This window comes from Oncorhynchus gorbuscha, linkage group LG02 (genome assembly GCF_021184085.1).
Source record: "Oncorhynchus gorbuscha isolate QuinsamMale2020 ecotype Even-year linkage group LG02, OgorEven_v1.0, whole genome shotgun sequence".
In the NCBI taxonomy this organism is placed as follows: domain Eukaryota; kingdom Metazoa; phylum Chordata; class Actinopteri; order Salmoniformes; family Salmonidae; genus Oncorhynchus; species Oncorhynchus gorbuscha.
In genome coordinates this window covers 28260640-28281681 of record NC_060174.1, presented here as the reverse complement: position 1 = coordinate 28281681, position 21042 = coordinate 28260640, and the positions used below count along the sequence as shown (strand labels likewise).

General features: G+C 48.2%; 1 protein-coding gene across 3 annotated transcripts in view; it reads right to left on the bottom strand.

Annotated features, from left to right (window-relative positions):
- Positions 1–205: 205 nt before the first annotated feature.
- LOC124000249 (zinc finger protein 423) overlaps positions 206–21042 on the bottom strand; it is a 184943-nt gene continuing 164106 nt past the window's right edge. For all 3 annotated transcript variants that reach the window (XM_046306494.1, XM_046306502.1, XM_046306510.1), the window contains 2 exons: positions 19854–19969; positions 206–999 (listed from right to left, as the gene is read on the bottom strand). In XM_046306494.1, coding sequence (XP_046162450.1) covers positions 970–999; positions 19854–19969 — 146 coding nt within the window. In that variant the 3' untranslated portion in view covers positions 206–969. The remainder of the gene's footprint in view (positions 1000–19853; positions 19970–21042) is intronic.

Here is a 21042-nt window from a genome sequence, read left to right as displayed (position 1 = left end):
CACGCTTTCCGTTTATATTTCTGTTCATTTGTGTTTCCACTTTTGTTCATGTTATGTTTCCGGGAGATTTAAGCGTGTTTTTTCCCCACATATTTTGCTCTCTGCGCCTGACTCCACACCTCATCACTCATTTACCGTAACAGTATGCTATTCTCTTTTCATTAGAAAAACAAGACTCACAACACACACACATTCCTTTTCATGATTTATTAGCATTTTTTTATTGACTGTACTAGTTATTGCAATCTGGTTAATTCACATTTAAAAAGCAGACATCATCCAGTTGCCCTGAAATTGATGATATTCATTTTTACAATAACCATTAGGTCCATAGACTGGAAAATCCAATCACACCATTATGTTTTTCTTAACTTTATTTTGTTTGTCTTTTTATTTTGTAATTACAAAAAAGAAAATATATAACAATAATCATAAAAAGGAGGAAAACTCAGAAATATTACGACTGGCAAACAATCACAATACAGCACAAGTACCTATTTACTGCAAGAAATAAGAAGGTACAATAACGAAAGAGTAAAAACATATGCAAAACAAATTGAAAAGAATTGGCACCTATGAAGTTTGATACAAGAAGCAACAGAGGACAAGGTAAATTATGCATTTCTAGAGACTAAAATCAGAGACTAAAGGGCGTTTCTTTTTTTGTACAATTTTTTCTTTTGTTAAAAAAACGCACAACCGGGTAGCAGGGACGATAAAAAATACTGCACGTACAATACCTTTTCTCTCCATCTCCTTTTTTTAAATATCCTTTTCTTTTTTAATAGCATATCCCATTAATATTCATTCCCCACTGCTCGTAATAGCTGTGCCTGGTGGCGGAATCGTTAGAGTTTTACATGTGAGTAGCAAATGACACTTTGATTGGCTGTGATGTTGAAATGGTCCTCCCCCACCGGGCCTGGGTCGGGGTTCTGGGCTGAGCCAGGAGTCCTGCCGGGCCCAGTCTCACTGCGCGTGCTGGCTCAGTGTGTGGTTCTGGAAGGGAAGAGAGGAGAACACATGAGGAGAGAAATAATAAGCTACGTGCCCACACCTCCGAGCCCCCACAGCCACCTACCCCACACCCCTACACCTCTCTTTATACACAACAGTCATGTCTGTCTGTCCATCAGAGGACCCTAGCCTCCTGTAACACGGACTACCTGCTCTACCCACACACACCCATTATATATCATATATCGAGCTGCAGATAAACCCAAACGTCATATTATATTCATTGTGTCTTTGCTTTGCTGTCTTCCTTATCCATGGCAACATGAAACAATGATTTGTTTATTCAGATTTATGAGGCTCGCATCCCTTTTGATATTCTTATAAATATTTGAAAACACCATATCAATACCTTATGAGGCCCACATTCCAACAGCACTTGAGCGCAACACACGAATTCATAATAACACACAAAACACCTTTATCAAAATGACATCCACGACACCACCATCAACAACTGCAGGAGCCTGGTTTCTCTGCACACCTCAAACAGAGGGTATATAACTTCATACCAGATCAGATAGATGTGAAGAGTTAAACTATCAATCACAGCAGATATGGGGCTCCCAGAGGCCTGTGTTAGGGAGAATTCTGGTAGGCTGGCTGGTTCGTCTGCGCTCTCCCCGGGACCATAAACCCAATTCCCAGGGAAAGCTCAGCAATCATCCCCCTCTTCCCGCTAAAAGCTGCTTTCCAAGATTAATCTCTCACAGATAGGCCCATGGTTCTCTGCACCACTATGAAAAAAGGAAAAGGGGAAAAATCTGAAGGATTAAACATGGTTTTCCGTTGATAAATACTTATTCTTTGGGCCTTATCTTGGTGCACATATTTTGCACACGACTGTTGGCAGAGCCAGGCTGCACTAGTTCAGCAGAGGAGGCCAAGCGCCCGGGTCTTAAAGCTCTAGACTGGCTGATTGCAGCCATTCAGGGTCAGTCTTTCTTTTCCTCTTTCTGTCTCTCGCTCATTCTCTCCATCTCCCTCTTTTCCTGCACCCCTCCCCTGCGTATGCGAGTGGGAACGAGCACACCGAGGGCTCTTCAGCGAGGAGCTGTCTCTCACTGGGAGCCACTGACCCCATTATGAGAGAAAACCACTTCTCTCTCGCTCTGATCCACGGCATCTGCAGTTCCACACCCCTCCAGCAGAGGTCAGGATTGACTCTCCATCTGCCTGCTTCTCCTGTTACTCAGGCCACAGCAGACAGGAGAGTTCCAGCCAGAAGAGAGGCAGAACATTTTACACAAAACAGAATATTAGATCTTGATTTCATCATCATCATGAATAGGCACATGTCAGTTTCATGTGTGCTTCCTTTGAGTCTATTGTCTCCTTATGTGACAGAAAATATCATTTTTGGGACGTAGCCTTGCCCCATCTTTGTGCGTGAATGTGTTTGTGTGTATGTGCGTGTTAGAGAGGGAGAGAGAGAGAGGGAGTGTGTGTGCGTGCATGTTTTCCCCCAGGTTTCCAGGGTTTTGTTGGTGTGTATTGATTTGCAGAAAGAGGGGATTGAGAGGCAGTGGCTGCTCCCTGAGTCCCTGGGGTCCTGGGTTACACCAGCACTGCAGCGGCCTGATGGAAACAGCACAGGGGGAGGAGAGGAGGAAGGAGCTGCACAAACACCCTCACCTACACTGCTGCACATTCCACAGGATGGATATTTCCCATACAACTCAAACTAGAAGAGAACACACACACACACACACACACACACACACACACACACACACACACACACACACACACACACACACACACACACACACACACACACACACACACACACACACACACACACACACACACACACACACACACACACACACACACACACATTAGAGCCTGCAATATTGGGTTGGTGTAATGGAAAAGTAGCTCTTGTTAAATGTGTTAATCAGTGTGAACACACACAGACAGTCATACACACTGTGATGCTAGTCTCAGCTCTCTTCATTTGAGAGCGTCGTCAGGGGCTGGGGTATTGATCAAGCCGTAGGCGATCGATGGGGCGAATGGTGTGTGTCTCTGAATCTGATAATGACTCTCAGTGTGACATCAGTCCTATGCAGCTATAATTGATATATTCTCCAGGATGAGGAGATCGAGGGCTCTGCTTTCACTCTTTAAGCAGGAGGAGACCGGAGACTGGGACCACAAACACACCCTGTCATCGGACAGAGAACACACACATCACCCAATACCTGACAAAAACTATTACTATTCCACCCCTACAACCTGAAAAACTAGCAAAGAGTTGGTCCTGAAACAACCTCCTCCTCCCATCAGACTGCACATCATCAATGGCTAACAACTCCACATTACAAATATCTAAATAGAAAACATCACATTTCAACTCCCTCATTGCCAAGACAAAAGACATCAAGTCGACAAGATAACCACTGTACTAACAAAGGTAGAACATCACAGACAGTGTTATTCCTTTGAATTGTACCATCAAACTAAACAGAGAGAGCGTGTCACAGTGTAGCAGGGGGACACTGTGTGATGGATGGAACAGCGCCCCTCTACACAGGGAGGCTGTGCAGTGGGCAGAACAGCCCCTCACTGCTCAGTCAATATCTAGGCTGTCATTGTTTTCCTAAACTGGTTATAAAAGAGAGGCTAAATCCTGCCGAGCTGTGGGCTCATGGGAAATATGGCCCAGTCGCATTACTAATGCAGAGACTGTGAGACTGCTGCACACACTGGGGGGGGGGGGAAGAGGGGGAGGGAAAGGGGAGAGCAGAGGGTGAGAGAGAGGGGAGGCAGGAGATAAAGATAAAGGAAAATGAAATCTACGTTTCCAACACACGCGCTTTATTAACTGTGTTACAACGCGCGAGGACCTAGACAGGGCTGCCATCATGTCACTTTCAATCAGGCGTCTGAGGCGACGCCGCAGGGTCCCCTGGCCCCCCGGCACCTCACGGCTCCAGGCTCTGTGGCATCCTCTGGGGAGCAGGCCGTGGGTGGTGAGACTTAAACATGTCAGTTCACCAGGAATCCTCTAACAAACACAGTCCTCTGTGGGGCAGGCAGGGGTGGTGAGATTTAAACATGTCAGTTCACCAGGAATCCTCTAACAAACACAGTCCTCTGTGGGGCAGGCAGGGGTGGTGAGATTTAAACATGTCAGTTCACCAGGAATCCTCTAACAAACAGTCCTCTGGGGAGCAGGTCGGGGTGGTGAGACTTAAACATGTCAGTTCACCAGGAATCCTCTAACAAACAGTCCTCTGGGGAGCAGGTTGGGGTGGTGAGATTTAAACATGTCAGTTCACCAGGAATCCTCTAACAAACAGTCCTCTGGGGAGCAGGTCGGGGTCGTGAGACTTAAACATGTCAGTTCACCAGGAATCCTCTAACAAACACAGTCCTCTGGGGAGCAGGTCGGGGTGGTGAGACTTAAACATGTCAGTTCACCAGGAATCCTCTAACAAACAGTCCTCTGGGGAGCAGGTCGGGGTGGTGAGATTTAAACATGGCAGTTCACCAGGAATCCTCTAACAAACACAGTCCTCTGGGGAGCAGGCCGGGGTGGTGAGACTTAAACATGTCAGTTCACCAGGAATCCTCTAACAAACACAGTCCTCTGGGGAGCAGGCCGGGGTGGTGAGACTTAAACATGTCAGTTCACCAGGAATCCTCTAACAAACACAGTCCTCTGGGGAGCAGGTCGGGGTGGTGAGACTTAAACATGTCAGTTCACCAGGAATCCTCTAACAAACACAGTCCTCTGGGGAGCAGGCCGGGGTGGTGAGACTTAAACATGTCAGTTCACCAGGAATCCTCTAACAAACACAGTCCTCTGGGGAGAGCAGGTCGGGGTGGTGAGACTTAAACATGTCAGTTCACCAGGAATCCTCTAACAAACACAGTCCTCTGGGGAGCAGGCCGGGGTGGTGAGACTTAAACATGTCAGTTCACCAGGAATCCTCTAACAAACACAGTCCTCTGGGGAGCAGGCCGGGGTGGTGAGACTTAAACATGTCAGTTCACCAGGAATCCTCTAACAAACACAGTCCTCTGGGGAGCAGGTCGGGGTGGTGAGACTTAAACATGTCAGTTCACCAGGAATCCTCTAACAAACACAGTCCTCTGGGGAGCAGGCCGGGGTGGTGAGACTTAAACATGTCAGTTCACCAGGAATCCTCTAACAAACACAGTCCTCTGGGGAGCAGGTCGGGGTGGTGAGACTTAAACATGTCAGTTCACCAGGAATCCTCTAACAAACACAGTCCTCTGGGGAGCAGGTCGGGGTGGTGAGACTTAAACATGTCAGTTCACCAGGAATCCTCTAACAAACACAGTCCTCTGGGGAGCAGGCCGGGGTGGTGAGACTTAAACATGTCAGTTCACCAGGAATCCTCTAACAAACACAGTCCTCTGGGGAGCAGGCCGGGGTGGTGAGACTTAAACATGTCAGTTCACCAGGAATCCTCTAACAAACACAGTCCTCTGGGGAGCAGGCCGGGGTGGTGAGATTTAAACATGTCAGTTCACCAGGAATCCTCTAACAAACAGTCCTCTGGGGAGCAGGTCGGGGTGGTGAGACTTAAACATGTCAGTTCACCAGGAATCCTCTAACAAACAGTCCTCTGGGGAGCAGGTCGGGGTGGTGAGATTTAAACATGGCAGTTCACCAGGAATCCTCTAACAAACACAGTCCTCTGGGGAGCAGGCCGGGGTGGTGAGACTTAAACATGTCAGTTCACCAGGAATCCTCTAACAAACACAGTCCTCTGGGGAGCAGGCCGGGGTGGTGAGACTTAAACATGTCAGTTCACCAGGAATCCTCTAACAAACACAGTCCTCTGGGGAGCAGGTCGGGGTGGTGAGACTTAAACATGTCAGTTCACCAGGAATCCTCTAACAAACACAGTCCTCTGGGGAGCAGGCCGGGGTGGTGAGACTTAAACATGTCAGTTCACCAGGAATCCTCTAACAAACACAGTCCTCTGGGAGCAGGTCGGGGTGGTGAGACTTAAACATGTCAGTTCACCAGGAATCCTCTAACAAACACAGTCCTCTGGGGAGCAGGTCGGGGTGGTGAGACTTAAACATGTCAGTTCACCAGGAATCCTCTAACAAACACAGTCCTCTGGGGAGCAGGCCGGGGTGGTGAGACTTAAACATGTCAGTTCACCAGGAATCCTCTAACAAACACAGTCCTCTGGGGAGCAGGCCGGGGTGGTGAGACTTAAACATGTCAGTTCACCAGGAATCCTCTAACAAACACAGTCCTCTGGGGAGCAGGCCGGGGTGGTGAGACTTAAACATGTCAGTTCACCAGGAATCCTCTAACAAACACAGTCCTCTGGGGAGCAGGCCGGGGTGGTGAGACTTAAACATGTCAGTTCACCAGGAATCCTCTAACAAACACAGTCCTCTGGGGAGCAGGCCGGGGTGGTGAGACTTAAACATGTCAGTTCACCAGGAATCCTCTAACAAACAGTCCTCTGGGGAGCAGGTCGGGGTGGTGAGACTTAAACATGTCAGTTCACCAGGAATCCTCTAACAAACACAGTCCTCTGGGGAGCAGGCCGGGGTGGTGAGACTTAAACATGTCAGTTCACCAGGAATCCTCTAACAAACACAGTCCTCTGGGGAGCAGGCCGGGGTGGTGAGACTTAAACATGTCAGTTCACCAGGAATCCTCTAACAAACAGTCCTCTGGGGAGCAGGTCGGGGTGGTGAGACTTAAACATGTCAGTTCACCAGGAATCCTCTAACAAACACAGTCCTCTGGGGAGCAGGCCGGGGTGGTGAGACTTAAACATGTCAGTTCACCAGGAATCCTCTAACAAACACAGTCCTCTGGGGAGCAGGCCGGGGTGGTGAGACTTAAACATGTCAGTTCACCAGGAATCCTCTAACAAACAGTCCTCTGGGGAGCAGGTCGGGGTGGTGAGACTTAAACATGTCAGTTCACCAGGAATCCTCTAACAAACACAGTCCTCTGGGGAGCAGGCCGGGGTGGTGAGACTTAAACATGTCAGTTCACCAGGAATCCTCTAACAAACACAGTCCTCTGGGGAGCAGGCCGGGGTGGTGAGACTTAAACATGTCAGTTCACCAGGAATCCTCTAACAAACACAGTCCTCTGGGGAGCAGGCCGGGGTGGTGAGACTTAAACATGTCAGTTCACCAGGAATCCTCTAACAAACACAGTCCTCTGGGGAGCAGGTCGGGGTGGTGAGACTTAAACATGTCAGTTCACCAGGAATCCTCTAACAAACACAGTCCTCTGGGGAGCAGGCCGGGGTGGTGAGACTTAAACATGTCAGTTCACCAGGAATCCTCTAACAAACAGTCCTCTGGGGAGCAGGTCGGGGTGGTGAGACTTAAACATGTCAGTTCACCAGGAATCCTCTAACAAACACAGTCCTCTGGGGAGCAGGCCGGGGTGGTGAGACTTAAACATGTCAGTTCACCAGGAATCCTCTAACAAACAGTCCTCTGCTCCGCACATCAATGTACTAGAACAACAACTTTCACACCATTTTTTTTTGCTTTTGCAGAATAGCAGCAGCCTTAACAGACGTGTCCACTATTTGGGAACACTTGAACAGCTAGGGCGTTAAATCTTGTCTGTGGTGATATAACATACCGACATGATCTACTGTAGTAGCATCGCTGAGCAAGTCTAGCATACTCTGATTCGCCTATATGGCCCGATCTCAAACAGCCACAGGAAGAGGAAATACTGTTTTTGGCACTAGCCTGTCCCTCTCTGCTCTGCTCTGTTTTTAACACAAAATGAAAAATCACCTTTGCCGCCTGGTTCACTTTAGTGTGGCTTATTTTTAGACCGTTGACAGTCTTCCAAGGGCCGGAGACTAACAGATGGGCTGTCTTAAAGCTTCATATGTTCCCAGGTTTTCACCTCCAAGAGACAGGAAACTCACTGGGGAGTGCGCTACAAATAACCCCCCCGCACTCCCTCTTTCCTTCCCCTAACCCCACCACCCCACCAAATAAATGTGCCCGTTCTCCAGCCATGTACTGTTTCGTCATGATCCTGCCGGCTCCCACCCTCTCACCCAAGAGGGACTTCCCCTCCCCTGTTGCTAAGCCAAGCTCAGACTCAGAGACATTAACACATCCAAAAGACTCACACACACACACAAACCCATAGAACTGGCTAGCCATAACACACAACCGCACAGAAACACACTAACCTGGTTAGACTTATTTAAACATAACACATACTCACTGAAATGGCTGTAGATATACAGTATTACAGGTCCTGTCCTGATACAGCTGGTGTAACTAATGAATCCCTCCTTGGCCTTACAGCTATGGGGTTCAGTCCCTCATCTTCCCTATATCACACAATAACACACCTACCAACACATCCTGTTCCAACTATAGAATGGGACACAAAGTTAGCTATATACAGTATGATATAAAAATGTGCACTCACATACTATGCACGTGCACACCCAGAGAGAGAACAGAGAGGGGGCCTGAGGCACAGCAGTGAGATCCGTACAGACTCTATGGGGCGTAGAGGAGTGTTGAGGGCCAGATGAGCTCAGGGGCCCCAGACGGACTGTGCCATGGGTGACAGAGTACAGAGAGACATGCAGCGCTGCTCTCCCATTCGCTCTCCCAGCCCGCCCGGCCTGATCACCAGAGCACACTCCCATTCTCTTTCCGTGTCACTGTCATAACACACCCAATCCCCACAGGTACCCGTGGACCCCGCTTATTTGATTACAACGCACCCTAAACAAAAAAAGGTAAGAGCAGCGAGCAAAGCATTTAGAGAGAGGTGAGTGGAGGGGTTTGATGTAGTCGGCTGCGCTTTGTGGTGTCACAACAAAATGACCACCCAGAGGCAAGAGAGAGAGAGAGGGAAATGGAGAGAGAGACAGGAGTAGAGCGAAAGAGAAAGGGATGGGAATATTCAAGAGGAGGTTTGATGGTGTGACTGTGAGCTTCTCTCCCTAGTAGAGCTGTCAGTGGTGTGTGATTTATAGTGTGTTTGTGTCAGCCTCCAGCTGCTGAATGGAGAACATCAGGGTGTAAAAGACCCCGTCCTGTGTGTTCTCTATGATGGAGAGAGAGAAAGAGGAAAAGAGAGAGAATGAGAGACAGACAGACCAAGTGAGAGAGAAAGACAGAGACCCCACATAGAGTATCACCTCCATGTCGTTACCACACCCCCAGTGTCGTGAGTGGTGTGATGTATGACGTTGATCTAGTGATCGAGCCCACATCTCTACTGTGGTTGATCAGATCACAGTGCAACCACGTCTCTACACTGTTCAGTGCCAGGAGAACCCACTCATAGACAATACCCCCAGCTCATATGTCACTGTCAAAGCCATGACAGTCCTGTTTTGGCAACGAGTGGAACCACAGCACGCAGCGCTTGTCATGTACCGCAACAACACATCTCAGTTGTACATATTACCTCAATGATCTGGACTGGCCTGTACCCCTGCACATTGACTCTGTACCACTACTACATGTATATAGCCTCATTACTAACCTGTACCCCCGCACATTGACTCTGTACCACTACCACATGTATATAGCCTCATTACTAACCTGTACCCCCGCACATTGACTCTGTACCACTACCACATGTATATAGCCTCATTACTAACCTGTACCCCCGCACATTGACTCTGTACCACTACCACATGTATATAGCCTCATTACTAACCTGTACCCCTGCACATTGACAGTGTACCACTACCACATGTATATAGCCTCATGACTAATCTGTACCCCTGCACATCGACTCTGTACCACTACCACATGTATATAGCCTCATTACTAACCTGTACCCCCGCACATTGACTCTGTACCTCTACCACATGTATATAGCCTCATTACTAACCTGTACCCCTGCACATTGACTCTGTACCACTACTACATGTATATAGCCTCATTACTAACCTGTACCCCTGCACATTGACTCTGTACCACTACCACATGTATATAGCCTCATTACTAACCTGCACCCCCGCACATTGACTCTGTACCACTACCACATGTAAAAGCCTTGTTATTTTATTCGTTGCTCTTTTATTTTTTACTTTCGTTTATTTAGTTTTAAAAAATTTAACTCTTATTTTTCATAAAACTGCATTGTTTGTTATGGGCTTGTAAGTAAGCATATAAGCAGTAAGCATTTAATTGCAAGGTGTTGTAACCTGTTGTATTCGGCGCATGTGACAAATAAAATTTGATCCGATTATTTTGAACTGTTATATCTGACTAGGGACGACGCTTTGCTCTGTGGAGGCAGACACACTGAAACAGAGACAGGGTCCAGGAAGAGAGAACTGCCCCCCTTCCTCTCTCTCCACCTCTCTCTCTCTTTCTTCCCTTCCTCTCTCTCCAGCTCTCTCTCTCTTTCTTCCCTTCCTCTCTCTCCATCTCTTTCTTCCCGTCCTCTCTCTCCATCTCTCTCTCTCTTTCTTCCCTTCCTCTCTCTCCATCTCTCTCTCTCTTTCTTCCCTTCCTCTCTCTCCATCTCTCTCTCTTTCTTCCCTTTATCTCTCTCTCTTTCTTCCCTTCCTCTCTCTCCATCTCTCTCTCTCTTTCTTCCCTTCCTCTCTCTCCATCTCTCTCTCTTTCTTCCCTTCCTCTCTCTCGTTGTTCCCTTCCTCTCTCTCCATCTCTCTCTCTCTTTCTTCCCTTCCTCTCTCTCCATCTCTCTCTCGCTTTCTTTCCTTCCCCTCTCCGTCCATCTCCCTCCATCTACCTCTAGCTCTCTGTACATATAATGGAATGCAACAGACAGATACAGGGAAAGGATGGAGAGTGAAGAACAGAGACATATAATAGCTGACAATCCCTGTGGATCTTTCCTCCACTTTGTCCCAGGGTTCCTCTCCCACCTCCACTCTGGCCCCCAATTTCTCCTAGACACCTCATCTCTCTGGGAGTCAGGGCAGCCATGGCCTCCCTCCCTCTCTCTTCATTCCTCTTCATTCCACACTGTCACTTAGGGAGGGTAATTTCACGAGGGGAAGGTTTGTGACAGAATCTCTATGGGGAATGCGTGTGTGGCTATTATACAGGGTGTCATTGCCCCTTTCAGAGAATTGTAGGAAATAACGTGCACACACACACAACATGGTAAGATGACAGGATGTGAATGTCTTGATTTTCTCAGAAGATTAGCTTACCCCATGTAGAGCGTTTTTCATTTGAATTCACCACACTCAAATTTGTCTGAGTTTCTTTCACAGTGCAGGATGAGAACGAAAACAAAACACAGAAAAACAGGTGAACAACTTAAACAGGTCCTGGGGCTGAGGTAGTGAGGGACCATAGTATGTTCGAGAGGTCGACCGATTATGATTTTTTTCCCAACGCCGATACCGATACCGATTATTGGAGGACCAAAAAGTCGCGGCCGATTAATCGGACGAGGGAAAAAAATGTATTTGTAATAATGACAATTACAACAATACTGAATTAACACTTATTTGAACTTAATATAATACATCAATAAAGTCAATTTAGCCTCAAGTAGATAATGAAACATGTTCAATTTGGTTTAAAAAATGCAAAAACAAAGTGTTGGAGAAGAATGTAAAAGTGCAATATGTGCCATGTAAGAAAGCTAACATTTCAGTTCCTTGCTCAGAACATGAGAACATATGAAAGCTGGTGGTTCCTTTTAACATGAGTCTTCAATATTCCCAGGTAAGAAGTTTTAGGTTGTAGTTATTATAGGACTATTTCCCTCTATACCATTTGGATTTCATTAACCTTTGACTATTGGATGTTCTTATAGGCACTTTAGTATTGCCAGTGTAACAGTATAGCCTCCATCCCTCTCCTCGCTCCTCCCTGGGCTCGAACCAGCAACACAACGACAACAGCCACCACATTGAAGCGGTACCCATGTAGAGCAAGGGAAACAACCACCCCAAGGCTCAGAGCGAGTGAAGTTTGAAACTCTATTAGCGCGCACTAACTAGCCAGCCATTTCACTTCGGTTACACCAGTCTCATCTCGGGAGTTGATAGGTTTGAAGTCATAAACAGCGCAATGCTTGACGCACAACGAAGAGCTGCTGGCAAAACGCACGAAAGTGCTGTTTGAATGAGTGTTTACGCGCCTGCTTCTGCCTACCACCGCTCAGTCAGATACTTAAATACTTGTATGCTTGTATGCTCAGTCAGATTATATGCAACACAGGACACGCTAGATAATATCTAGTAATATCATCAACCATGTGTAGTTAACTAATGATTATGATTGATTGTTTTTTGTAAGATAAGTTTAATGCTAGCTAGCAACTTACCTTGGCTTACTGCATTCGCGTAACAGGCAGTCTCCTTGTGGAGTGCAACGAGAGAGAGGCAGGTCGTTATTGCTTTCAACTAGTTAACTGTAAGGTTGCAAGATTGGATCCCCCGAGCTGACAAGGTGAAAATCTGTCTTTCTGCCCCTGAACGAGGCAGTTAACCCACCGTTCCTAGGCCGTCATTGAAAATAAGAATGTATTCTTAACTGACTTGCCTAGTTAAATAAAGGTATAAAAAAATATATACGTTAAAAAAATCGGCATATCGGCTTCCAAAAACACTGATTTCCGATTGTTATGAAAAACTCGAAATCGGCCCTAATTAATCGGCCATTCCGATTAATCGGTCGACCTCTAGTATGTTCCACACTCCATCTCCTCAGAAGTTGATACATTTGCTATGCTATATACAAAGACTGAACCAAAATCCTGGTTCTCATCTCAAGTGTCGTTTTTGTACAATATGTTTATCGAGCTGTGTAAGACTACACCATTGATACCGTGACCACAGCTTCACACCGCTGCCTGACAACTAGAGCCGTGTAGGCAACCACAGTGGACCATAGTGTTCTGTGGTGCAGCTCAGACAGACCCAGGTAGCTGCTAGACAGCTGTATGCATCCTGCATGTGGTGCATGCAGTCCCCAGACTGCACCGCTCTGAGCTGGCCCATCATTTTGTAAGGAGGTTTTGGGAAGGGGCGGGGGGCTGGGGTGGGGAGGTCTGCAGAGAGATCTCTTGGTCCCCATTCTAATAACACGGAGCGCCACTCTGCACAGTGGGGCAGCGGGAACACAACCAGAGACTGTCACTGGGACACCTAGATCAAATCCTGCCTCCACACCGTGGCACACCATAATGAGCAAACTAAGAACTCCCCAGTAACTCACACACACACACACACACACACACACACACACACACACACACACACACACACACACACACACACACACACACACACACACACACACACACACACACACACACACACACACACACACACACACACACACACACACACACACACACACACACACACACTGCAATATTCACACACCGTAGCATAGCTACAGCAGAGACCATAGACAAAGACTAACTAAGGCAATACCTTTGCTTACGTGAATGTACATGAGGCTAACAAAGACACTGCTTACTGCACTACTTGTCCAATCAAACACAGCAGACACAGATCACACACTGTATGTTAGTGGTGTGCCTCCATGGCTGCATTTACAATATGGATCTTTCTTTCACTAATTGGTCTTCTGACCAATCGGATCAGCTCTGAAAATGATCTGATGTGAAAAGATCTGATATGACTGGTCAAAAGACCAATTAGTGAGAAAAAGATCAGAATTGGACTGCCTGTGTAAACGCTGCAGCCCATGTTCCCGGCTCTCTGTATCTCTGCTCTAAGACCTAAACCCCAGCTCCTACAGTACTGTCATAGCAGCATAGCTGTGGATGAGAATGCACTGCCCTCAAATATTCAACACTTTCTGGATGTAGAGGGAGGGAGGAGGAGGAATCAAAAAACAAACAAGCCGGAGGACAGAGACCCCTCCCTCCTCTCATTCCAAACTGCTGACTGGAGTTAAATATTTACTAGTGCTAAAGGAAATAGTGTACACACATGCGAACAGAGGGGGAGTGCCCCCCCCCTCCCTCGAGGGTTAAATTAAATAGTGTAAAGATCAGCCATGCTGTCAGCGAATGACAGCAGACCACGGAGGGGTGAGGGTTGGTGAGTGCGGGGTGGGGGGGCACTCTGCGGCACCTGGGGGAGACAAACAACAACACACAAAAAACAGCCAAGTCTCTGAAGTTTCCAGTAAAGGAATCCAGATCCGGCAGGCTGGGTCTAACAGCGCTGATCAGGGGCGAAGCATCACTTATTTACCAGCTTACGTCTGCACTATTTATGGGGCATTGGGGAGAGGCACAGATGAGGAGAGAAGAGACGAGAGGAGCTGAGATGGGCTAAAATATGAATGGGGGCTGGTACATATGGGACAAGGAGAGAGAGAAAGCGAGAGAGAGAGGGGGCATGAGAGAGAGTTTTGAAAAGTGAGGAGCGTGGAGTAGGTGGCCATGAGGGAGAAGGGATGATGCAGTGCAGTGACGTGTCCCCCCACAGGCCCAAGGGACAGCTGAAAGATTAACAGAGGGTGGCCCTGCCTGGGCCCTCAGAGGGCTGGGGTAGGGAGCCCCGAGCAGGGCACAGCCCAGACAGGTCAGGCCGCCTCCTCCATCCTCCATCCATTCAGACCTCATTAACACAAACACCCAAACAACCAGCCCCACCACTAACCTCCACGACCAGCCCAGTTCAGCCCAGTTCATCTCCGCACTCAGACCACTGCATATCCCCAACTGTTCCTCCTGGGGCAAAGCACAGGGGTGGGCTGGGGAGCATGTGGGCGTGATGGGTGAGGCAATGTCCAAACATGGAACAGGGCCAGTAAAAGTGAAGAAGGACACACACTCAAGCCCATCAGAGGATGCTGCTGTGGCCATGTGAGTGTGGCGTTCCTATAGCTTGGTGATGGAGCGAGTGGTCCTACCTAGACGAGCTCAGAGAGGAACATCACCTCTTTTAGACAGCGTGACCCGGTCAGGAGGGAGAGGTGTGGCCATATAGGATGGAATGAATGGAGGAAAAATGGAGGAGTGTGGAAAAGTGGAGAGACGTGAGATGGGGCCATGCCACACTGTGCGATCAGTTGGTGTTTATCTCTCGGTCGCCCGGCATCGGAGTGAGGCAGACAGTGACAGACAGGTTTCAGCACTCCTCCTGCTGCTAAATGGACTGACTGGCCATATGCCCACCCCCGTCAGCCCTACATCACTGTCACGTCAGGGTGGGGGAGCCGGGTCCGGGGCTAGAGGAGTGGGGGGGCTCTGTGGGATGGTCAGGAGATTTAGGTTACTGCCCCAAATGGAGCCATGGATATTATTTGTCCATTATGCTCACAGGCAGCTCAGTCCTAGGGCTAGCATACCCACCCACTCCTCTACCAACTACCAGAGTGGAGAGGGAGGGAGAAGACATGAGGACAAGAGGGAGAGAGAACACATGAGGACAAGAGGGAGAGAGGGAGAGAGAACACATGAGGACAAGAGGGAGAGGGAGAGAGAACACATGAGGACAAGAGGGAGAGAGGGAGAGAGAACACATGAGGACAAGAGGGAGAGAGGGAGAGAGGGAGAGAGAACACATGAGGACAAGAGGGAGAGAGGGAGAGAGGGAGAGAGAACACATGAGGACAAGAGGGAGAGAGGGAGGGAGAAGACATGAGAAAAAGAGGGAGAGAGGGAGGGAGAACACATGAGGACAAGAGGGAGAGGGAGAGAGAACACATGAGGACAAGAGGGAGAGAGGGAGAGAGAACACATGAGGACAAGAGGGAGAGAGGGAGGGAGAACACATGAGGACAAGAGGGAGAGAGGGAGGGAGAACACATGAGGACAAGAGGGAGAGAGGGAGGGAGAACACATGAGGACAAGAGGGAGAGAGGGAGAGAGAACACATGAGGACAAGAGGGAGAGAGGGAGAGAGAACACATGAGGACAAGAGGGAGAGAGGGAGGGAGAACACATGAGGACAAGAGGGAGAGAGGGAGGGAGAACACATGAGGACAAGAGGGAGAGAGGGAGGGAGAACACATGAGGACAAGAGGGAGAGAGTGAGAGAGAACACATGAGGACAAGAGGGAGAGAGGGAGGGAGAACACACAAGGACAAGAGGGAGAGAGGGAGAGAGAACACATGAGGACAAGAGGGAGAGAGGGAGGGAGAACACATGAGGACAAGAGGGAGGGGGAGGGAGAACACATGAGGACAAGAGGGAGAGGGGAGAGAGAACACATGAGGACAAGAGGGAGAGAGGGAGGGAGAACACATGAGGACAAGAGGGAGAGGGGAGGGAGAACACATGAGGACAAGAGGGAGAGGGGGAGGGAGAACACATGAGAAAAAGAGGGAGAGGGGGAGGGAGAACACATGAGAAAAAGAGGGAGAGAGGGAGGGAGAACACATGAGAAAAAGAGGGAGAGGGGGAGGGAGAACACATGAGGACAAGAGGGAGAGGGAGAACACATGAGAAAAAGAGGGAGAGGGGGAGGGAGAACACATGAGGACAAGAGGGAGAGGGGGAGGGAGAACACATGAGGACAAGAGGGAGAGGGGGAGGGAGAACACATGAGAAAAAGAGGGAGAGGGGGAGGGAGAACACATGAGAAAAAGAGGGAGAGGGGGAGGGAGAACACATGAGGACAAGAGGGAGAGGGGGAGGGAGAACACATGAGAAAAGGAGGGAGAGGGGGAGGGAGAACACATGAGAAAAAGAGGGAGAGAGGGAGGGAGAACACATGAGAAAAAGAGGGAGAGGGGGAGGGAGAACACATGAGAAAAAGAGGGAGGGGTGAGGGAGAAAACATGAGGAAGAGAAGGGGAGAAGGAGAACACATGAGAAAAAGAGGGAGAGAGGGAGGGAGAACACATGAGAAAAAGAGGGAGAGGGGGAGGGAGAACACATGAGGACAAGAGGGAGAGGGGGAGGGAGAACACATGAGAAAAAGAGGGAGAGGGGGAGGGAGAACACATGAGAAAAAGAGGGAGAGGGGGAGGGAGAACACATGAGAAAAAGAGGGAGAGAGGGAGGGAGAACACATGAGAAAAAGAGGAAGAGGGGGAAGGAGAACACATGAGAAAAAGAGGGAGGGGGAGGGAGAACACATGAGAAAAAGAGGGAGGGGGAGGGAGAACACATGAGAAAAAGAGGGAGGGGGAGGGAGAACACATGAGAAAAAGAGGGAGAGGGGGAGGGAGAACACATGAGGACAAGAGGGAGAGAGGGAGGGAGAACACATGAGAAAAAGAGGGAGAGGGGGAGGGAGAACACATGAGAAAAAGAGGGAGAGGGGGAGGGAGAACACATGAGAAAAAGAGGGAGAGGGGGAGGGAGAACACATGGGAAAAAGAGGGAGAGGGGGAGGGAGAACACATGAGAAAAAGAGGGAGAGAGGGAGGGAGAACACATGAGAAAAAGAGGGAGAGGGGGAGGGAGAACACATGAGAAAAAGAGGGAGGGGGGAGGGAGAACACATGAGGAAGAGAGGGGGAGAAGGAGAACACATGAGAAAAAGAGGGAGAGAGGGAGGGAGAACACATGAGGAAGAGAGGGGGAGAAGGAGGGTTTTTGGTAGTAGTAGGCCGATAGCTCAGGATGATGGATCCAGCCAGGGGCAGGGCAGAATAGCACTGACCCCAGCTGCCCACTGGACCCACTCTGGAGTGAGTTATACAGACCTGGCCCTCCACGATCTGTCTGGACCCTAATGACCCGAGCCAGCCAGAACCCTGCCAGGACAGGGTGGGGGGAGACAACGAGGGAGGAGTGGACGGATGGAGGAAAGTAAACCTGATGGAGGGAAGGGGTGGCTAGATCCACATGTCTTTGCGTCTGCATGTACATGTACAGTGTGTCAGCGTCTTCAGTGGTTAAAACAGTGTGTATAAGTATATGTAGGTGTGGTCGTACTACAGGTAGTACACTATATATACAAAAGTATGTGGACTCCCCCCTTACCCTTTGCTGACAGGTGTATAAAATCGAGCACACAGCCATGCAATCTCCATAGCGACACATTGGCAGTAGAATGGTCTTACTGAAGAGCTCAGAGACGTTCACCGTGACACCATCATAGGATGACACCTTTCCAACAAGTCAGTTTGTCAAATTTCTGCCCAGCTAAAGTTGCCCCGGTCAACTGTTACTATGAAGTGGAAACGTCTAGAAGCAACAATGGCTCAGCCGCGAAGAGGTAGGCCACACACGCTCACAGAACGGGACTGCCAAGTGCTGAAGCACCTAGGTTGCAGCGATCACTACCGAGTTCCAAACTGCCTCTAGAAGCAATGTCAGCACAAGACCTGTTTGTCTGGAGATTCATGAAATGGGTTTCCATGGCTGAGAAGTCGCACACAAGCTTAAGATCACCATGCGCAATGCCAAGCATCAGCTAGAGTGGTGTAAAGCTCACCACCATTGGACTCTGGAGCAATGAAAAAGTGTTCTCTGTAGTGATGAATCACGTTTCACCATCTGGCAGTCTGACAGACAAATCTGGGTTTGGCAGATGCCAGGAGAATGCTGCCTGCCCTAATGCATAATGCCAAATGTAAAGTTTGGTGGAGGAGGAATAATGGTCTGGGTCTGTTATCCATGGTTTGGACAAGGCCTCTTAGTTCCAGTGAAGGGAAATCTGAACGTTACAACATACAGTGACATTCTAGACTATTCTGTGCTTCCAACTTTGTGGCAACAGTTTGGGGAAGGCCCTTTCCTGTTTCAGCATGGCAATGCCCCTGTGCGTAAAGCGAGGTCCATACAGAAATGATTTGTTGAGATTGGTGTGGAAGAACTTGACTGGCCTGCACAGACCTCAACCCCATCCAACACCTTTGTGATGTATTGGAACGCCGACTGCGAGCCAGGCCTAAATGCCCAACATCAGTGTCCAACCTCACTAATGCTCGTGGCTGAATGGAAGCAAGTCCCCACAGCAATATTCCAGCATCCAGTGGAAAACCTTCCCAGAAGAGTGGAGGCTTTATAGCAGCAAAGGGGGGACCAACTCCATATTAATGCCCATGATATTGGAATGAGATGTTCGACAAGCAGGTGTCCACAAGTGTCCAGGAAGAGTATGTATGAAGGAGGAGTGTGTGTGCTTGTGTCAGGGGTAGTATGTATGTGTGTGTGTGTGTGTGTGTGTGTGTGTGTGTGTGTGTGTGTGTGTGTGTGTGTGTGTGTGTGTGTGTGTGTGTGTGTGTGTGTGTGTGTGCGTGCGTGCGTGCGTGCGTGCGTGCGTGCGTGCGTGCGTGCGTGCGTGCGTGCGTGCGTGCGTGTGTGTGTGTGTGTGCGCACCAGAGAGACCAGCAGGAGAGCTGATTGATTAGCATCAATGGACTGGAGTCTAACCGTTACTGCCCATAAGGAAGCTACTCATTTACTCTGCTGATAATTTCCTTATTAATTATCAATCATACCACAGAAGACATTGAACTATACCCTGTCATAACAGCCTGTTTAAGACTGGAATTGAATCCTGGTAGTGAAGACCATAAACTGAGGTGGACAAAAATATTGGTTTATCAAACATTCTGCTAAGATACTCAGGAGTCCATTAGAAGCAATTCATATTACATTTACATTTACATTTAAGTCATTTAGCAGACGCTCTTATCCAGAGCGACTTACAAATTGGTGCATTCACCTTATGACATCCAGTGGAACAGCCACTTTACAATAGTGCATCTAAATCTTTTAAGGGGGGTAGAAGGATTACTTTATCCTATCCTAGGTATTCCTTAAAGAGGTGGGGTTTCAGGTGTCTCCGGAAGGTGGTGATTGATTCCGCTGTCCTGGCGTCGTGAGGGAAGTCATATCTTATGATTTTAGATTATATTGGCCAGCAAAAGATGCTGTATGGTGCTGAGAGAAGCCATCACTCTGTTGTTTTGAAATGAGTGTTAGTATACTGACCTGGAGCTCAGTCTGGAAGAAGAACTTCTGTGGACACTGGGAGCAGTCGTAGATCTTGTCCTCCTGACCGTGGACGGCAAAGATGTGCTGCTGCAGCTTATTGGCCTGGACAAAGGCTGGGGGAGGGGAGAAGTAGAGGATAGGTTAGATGATTGGTCAGACTGGTGAGAAGTTATGCTAGCTAGAGAACTAGATTTTTGAATATAATTTTGCAAGGGAAAAGGGAAACGTTTCACGTCTCACTCTCCCTGATTGCAAATCCTGAGGCTAGAGACAAAGTCATACTAGTTCAACTAAAACAACAACCTCAACAGTGTCAATACAAATAAAGAGAAAAGGACTCCTCTCACATGAGCATTAGTGGATGAAGCTCCATCAGAGCCGCTACGGGAATGAGAGGAGAGATGGAGAGATGGGGGAGACAGCAAGCAGACTACACTATCCCCTACAAACCTTGTGTTATTTATCAATAAATTATCCTCCATTCCTGTTTTTTAATTTTCACTCCTGTGTTTTTTTTCTTCTGTTTTGTTTCAGTAAACTTAAGTTTGCTGTGTGTGTGGAATGTCTGAATTATTAACCCTCCCCAAAGGAGCAGCACCCCTAACTTATTCATAACCCGCACAGGAATAGAGTTCGACTTTAAAAGAGTGCTGTGTACCTGTGGGGGAAGGGGGACACACATCTACTGAGAGGAACAGAGAGAGAGAGAGAGAGAGAGAGAGAGAGAGAAGGGTGGCTGCTACATGGCCTGATCTTACAGTAAGTCTTCTGATGCAGACAGACAAACAGGTAGATTCATAGACAGGCAGGGAGGGATTGGGATGTCCAATTACTAGCGAAACAGATAGATAGAGAAACACTAAAAACAGACAAAAAATACAGAAAGACAAACAGAAAGATGACAATGGATAAAGAAGGACACAACATGGTAGATTCTTAGACAGGCAGGGAGGGATTGGGATGTCCAATTACTAGCGAAACAGATAGATAGAGAAACAATAAAAACAGACAAAAAAATACAGAAAGACAAACAGAAAGATGACAATGGATAAAGAAGGACACAAAATGGCATCTCAGCTGCGGTCAACCATATCTGTATTTCAGTGGAAATAATATTTCTGATTCTTAGAGGGGAGCCTGAGGTCCAATGTGACTTTCAGCCTGCTGCCTGTAGAGCCCTGGCTGC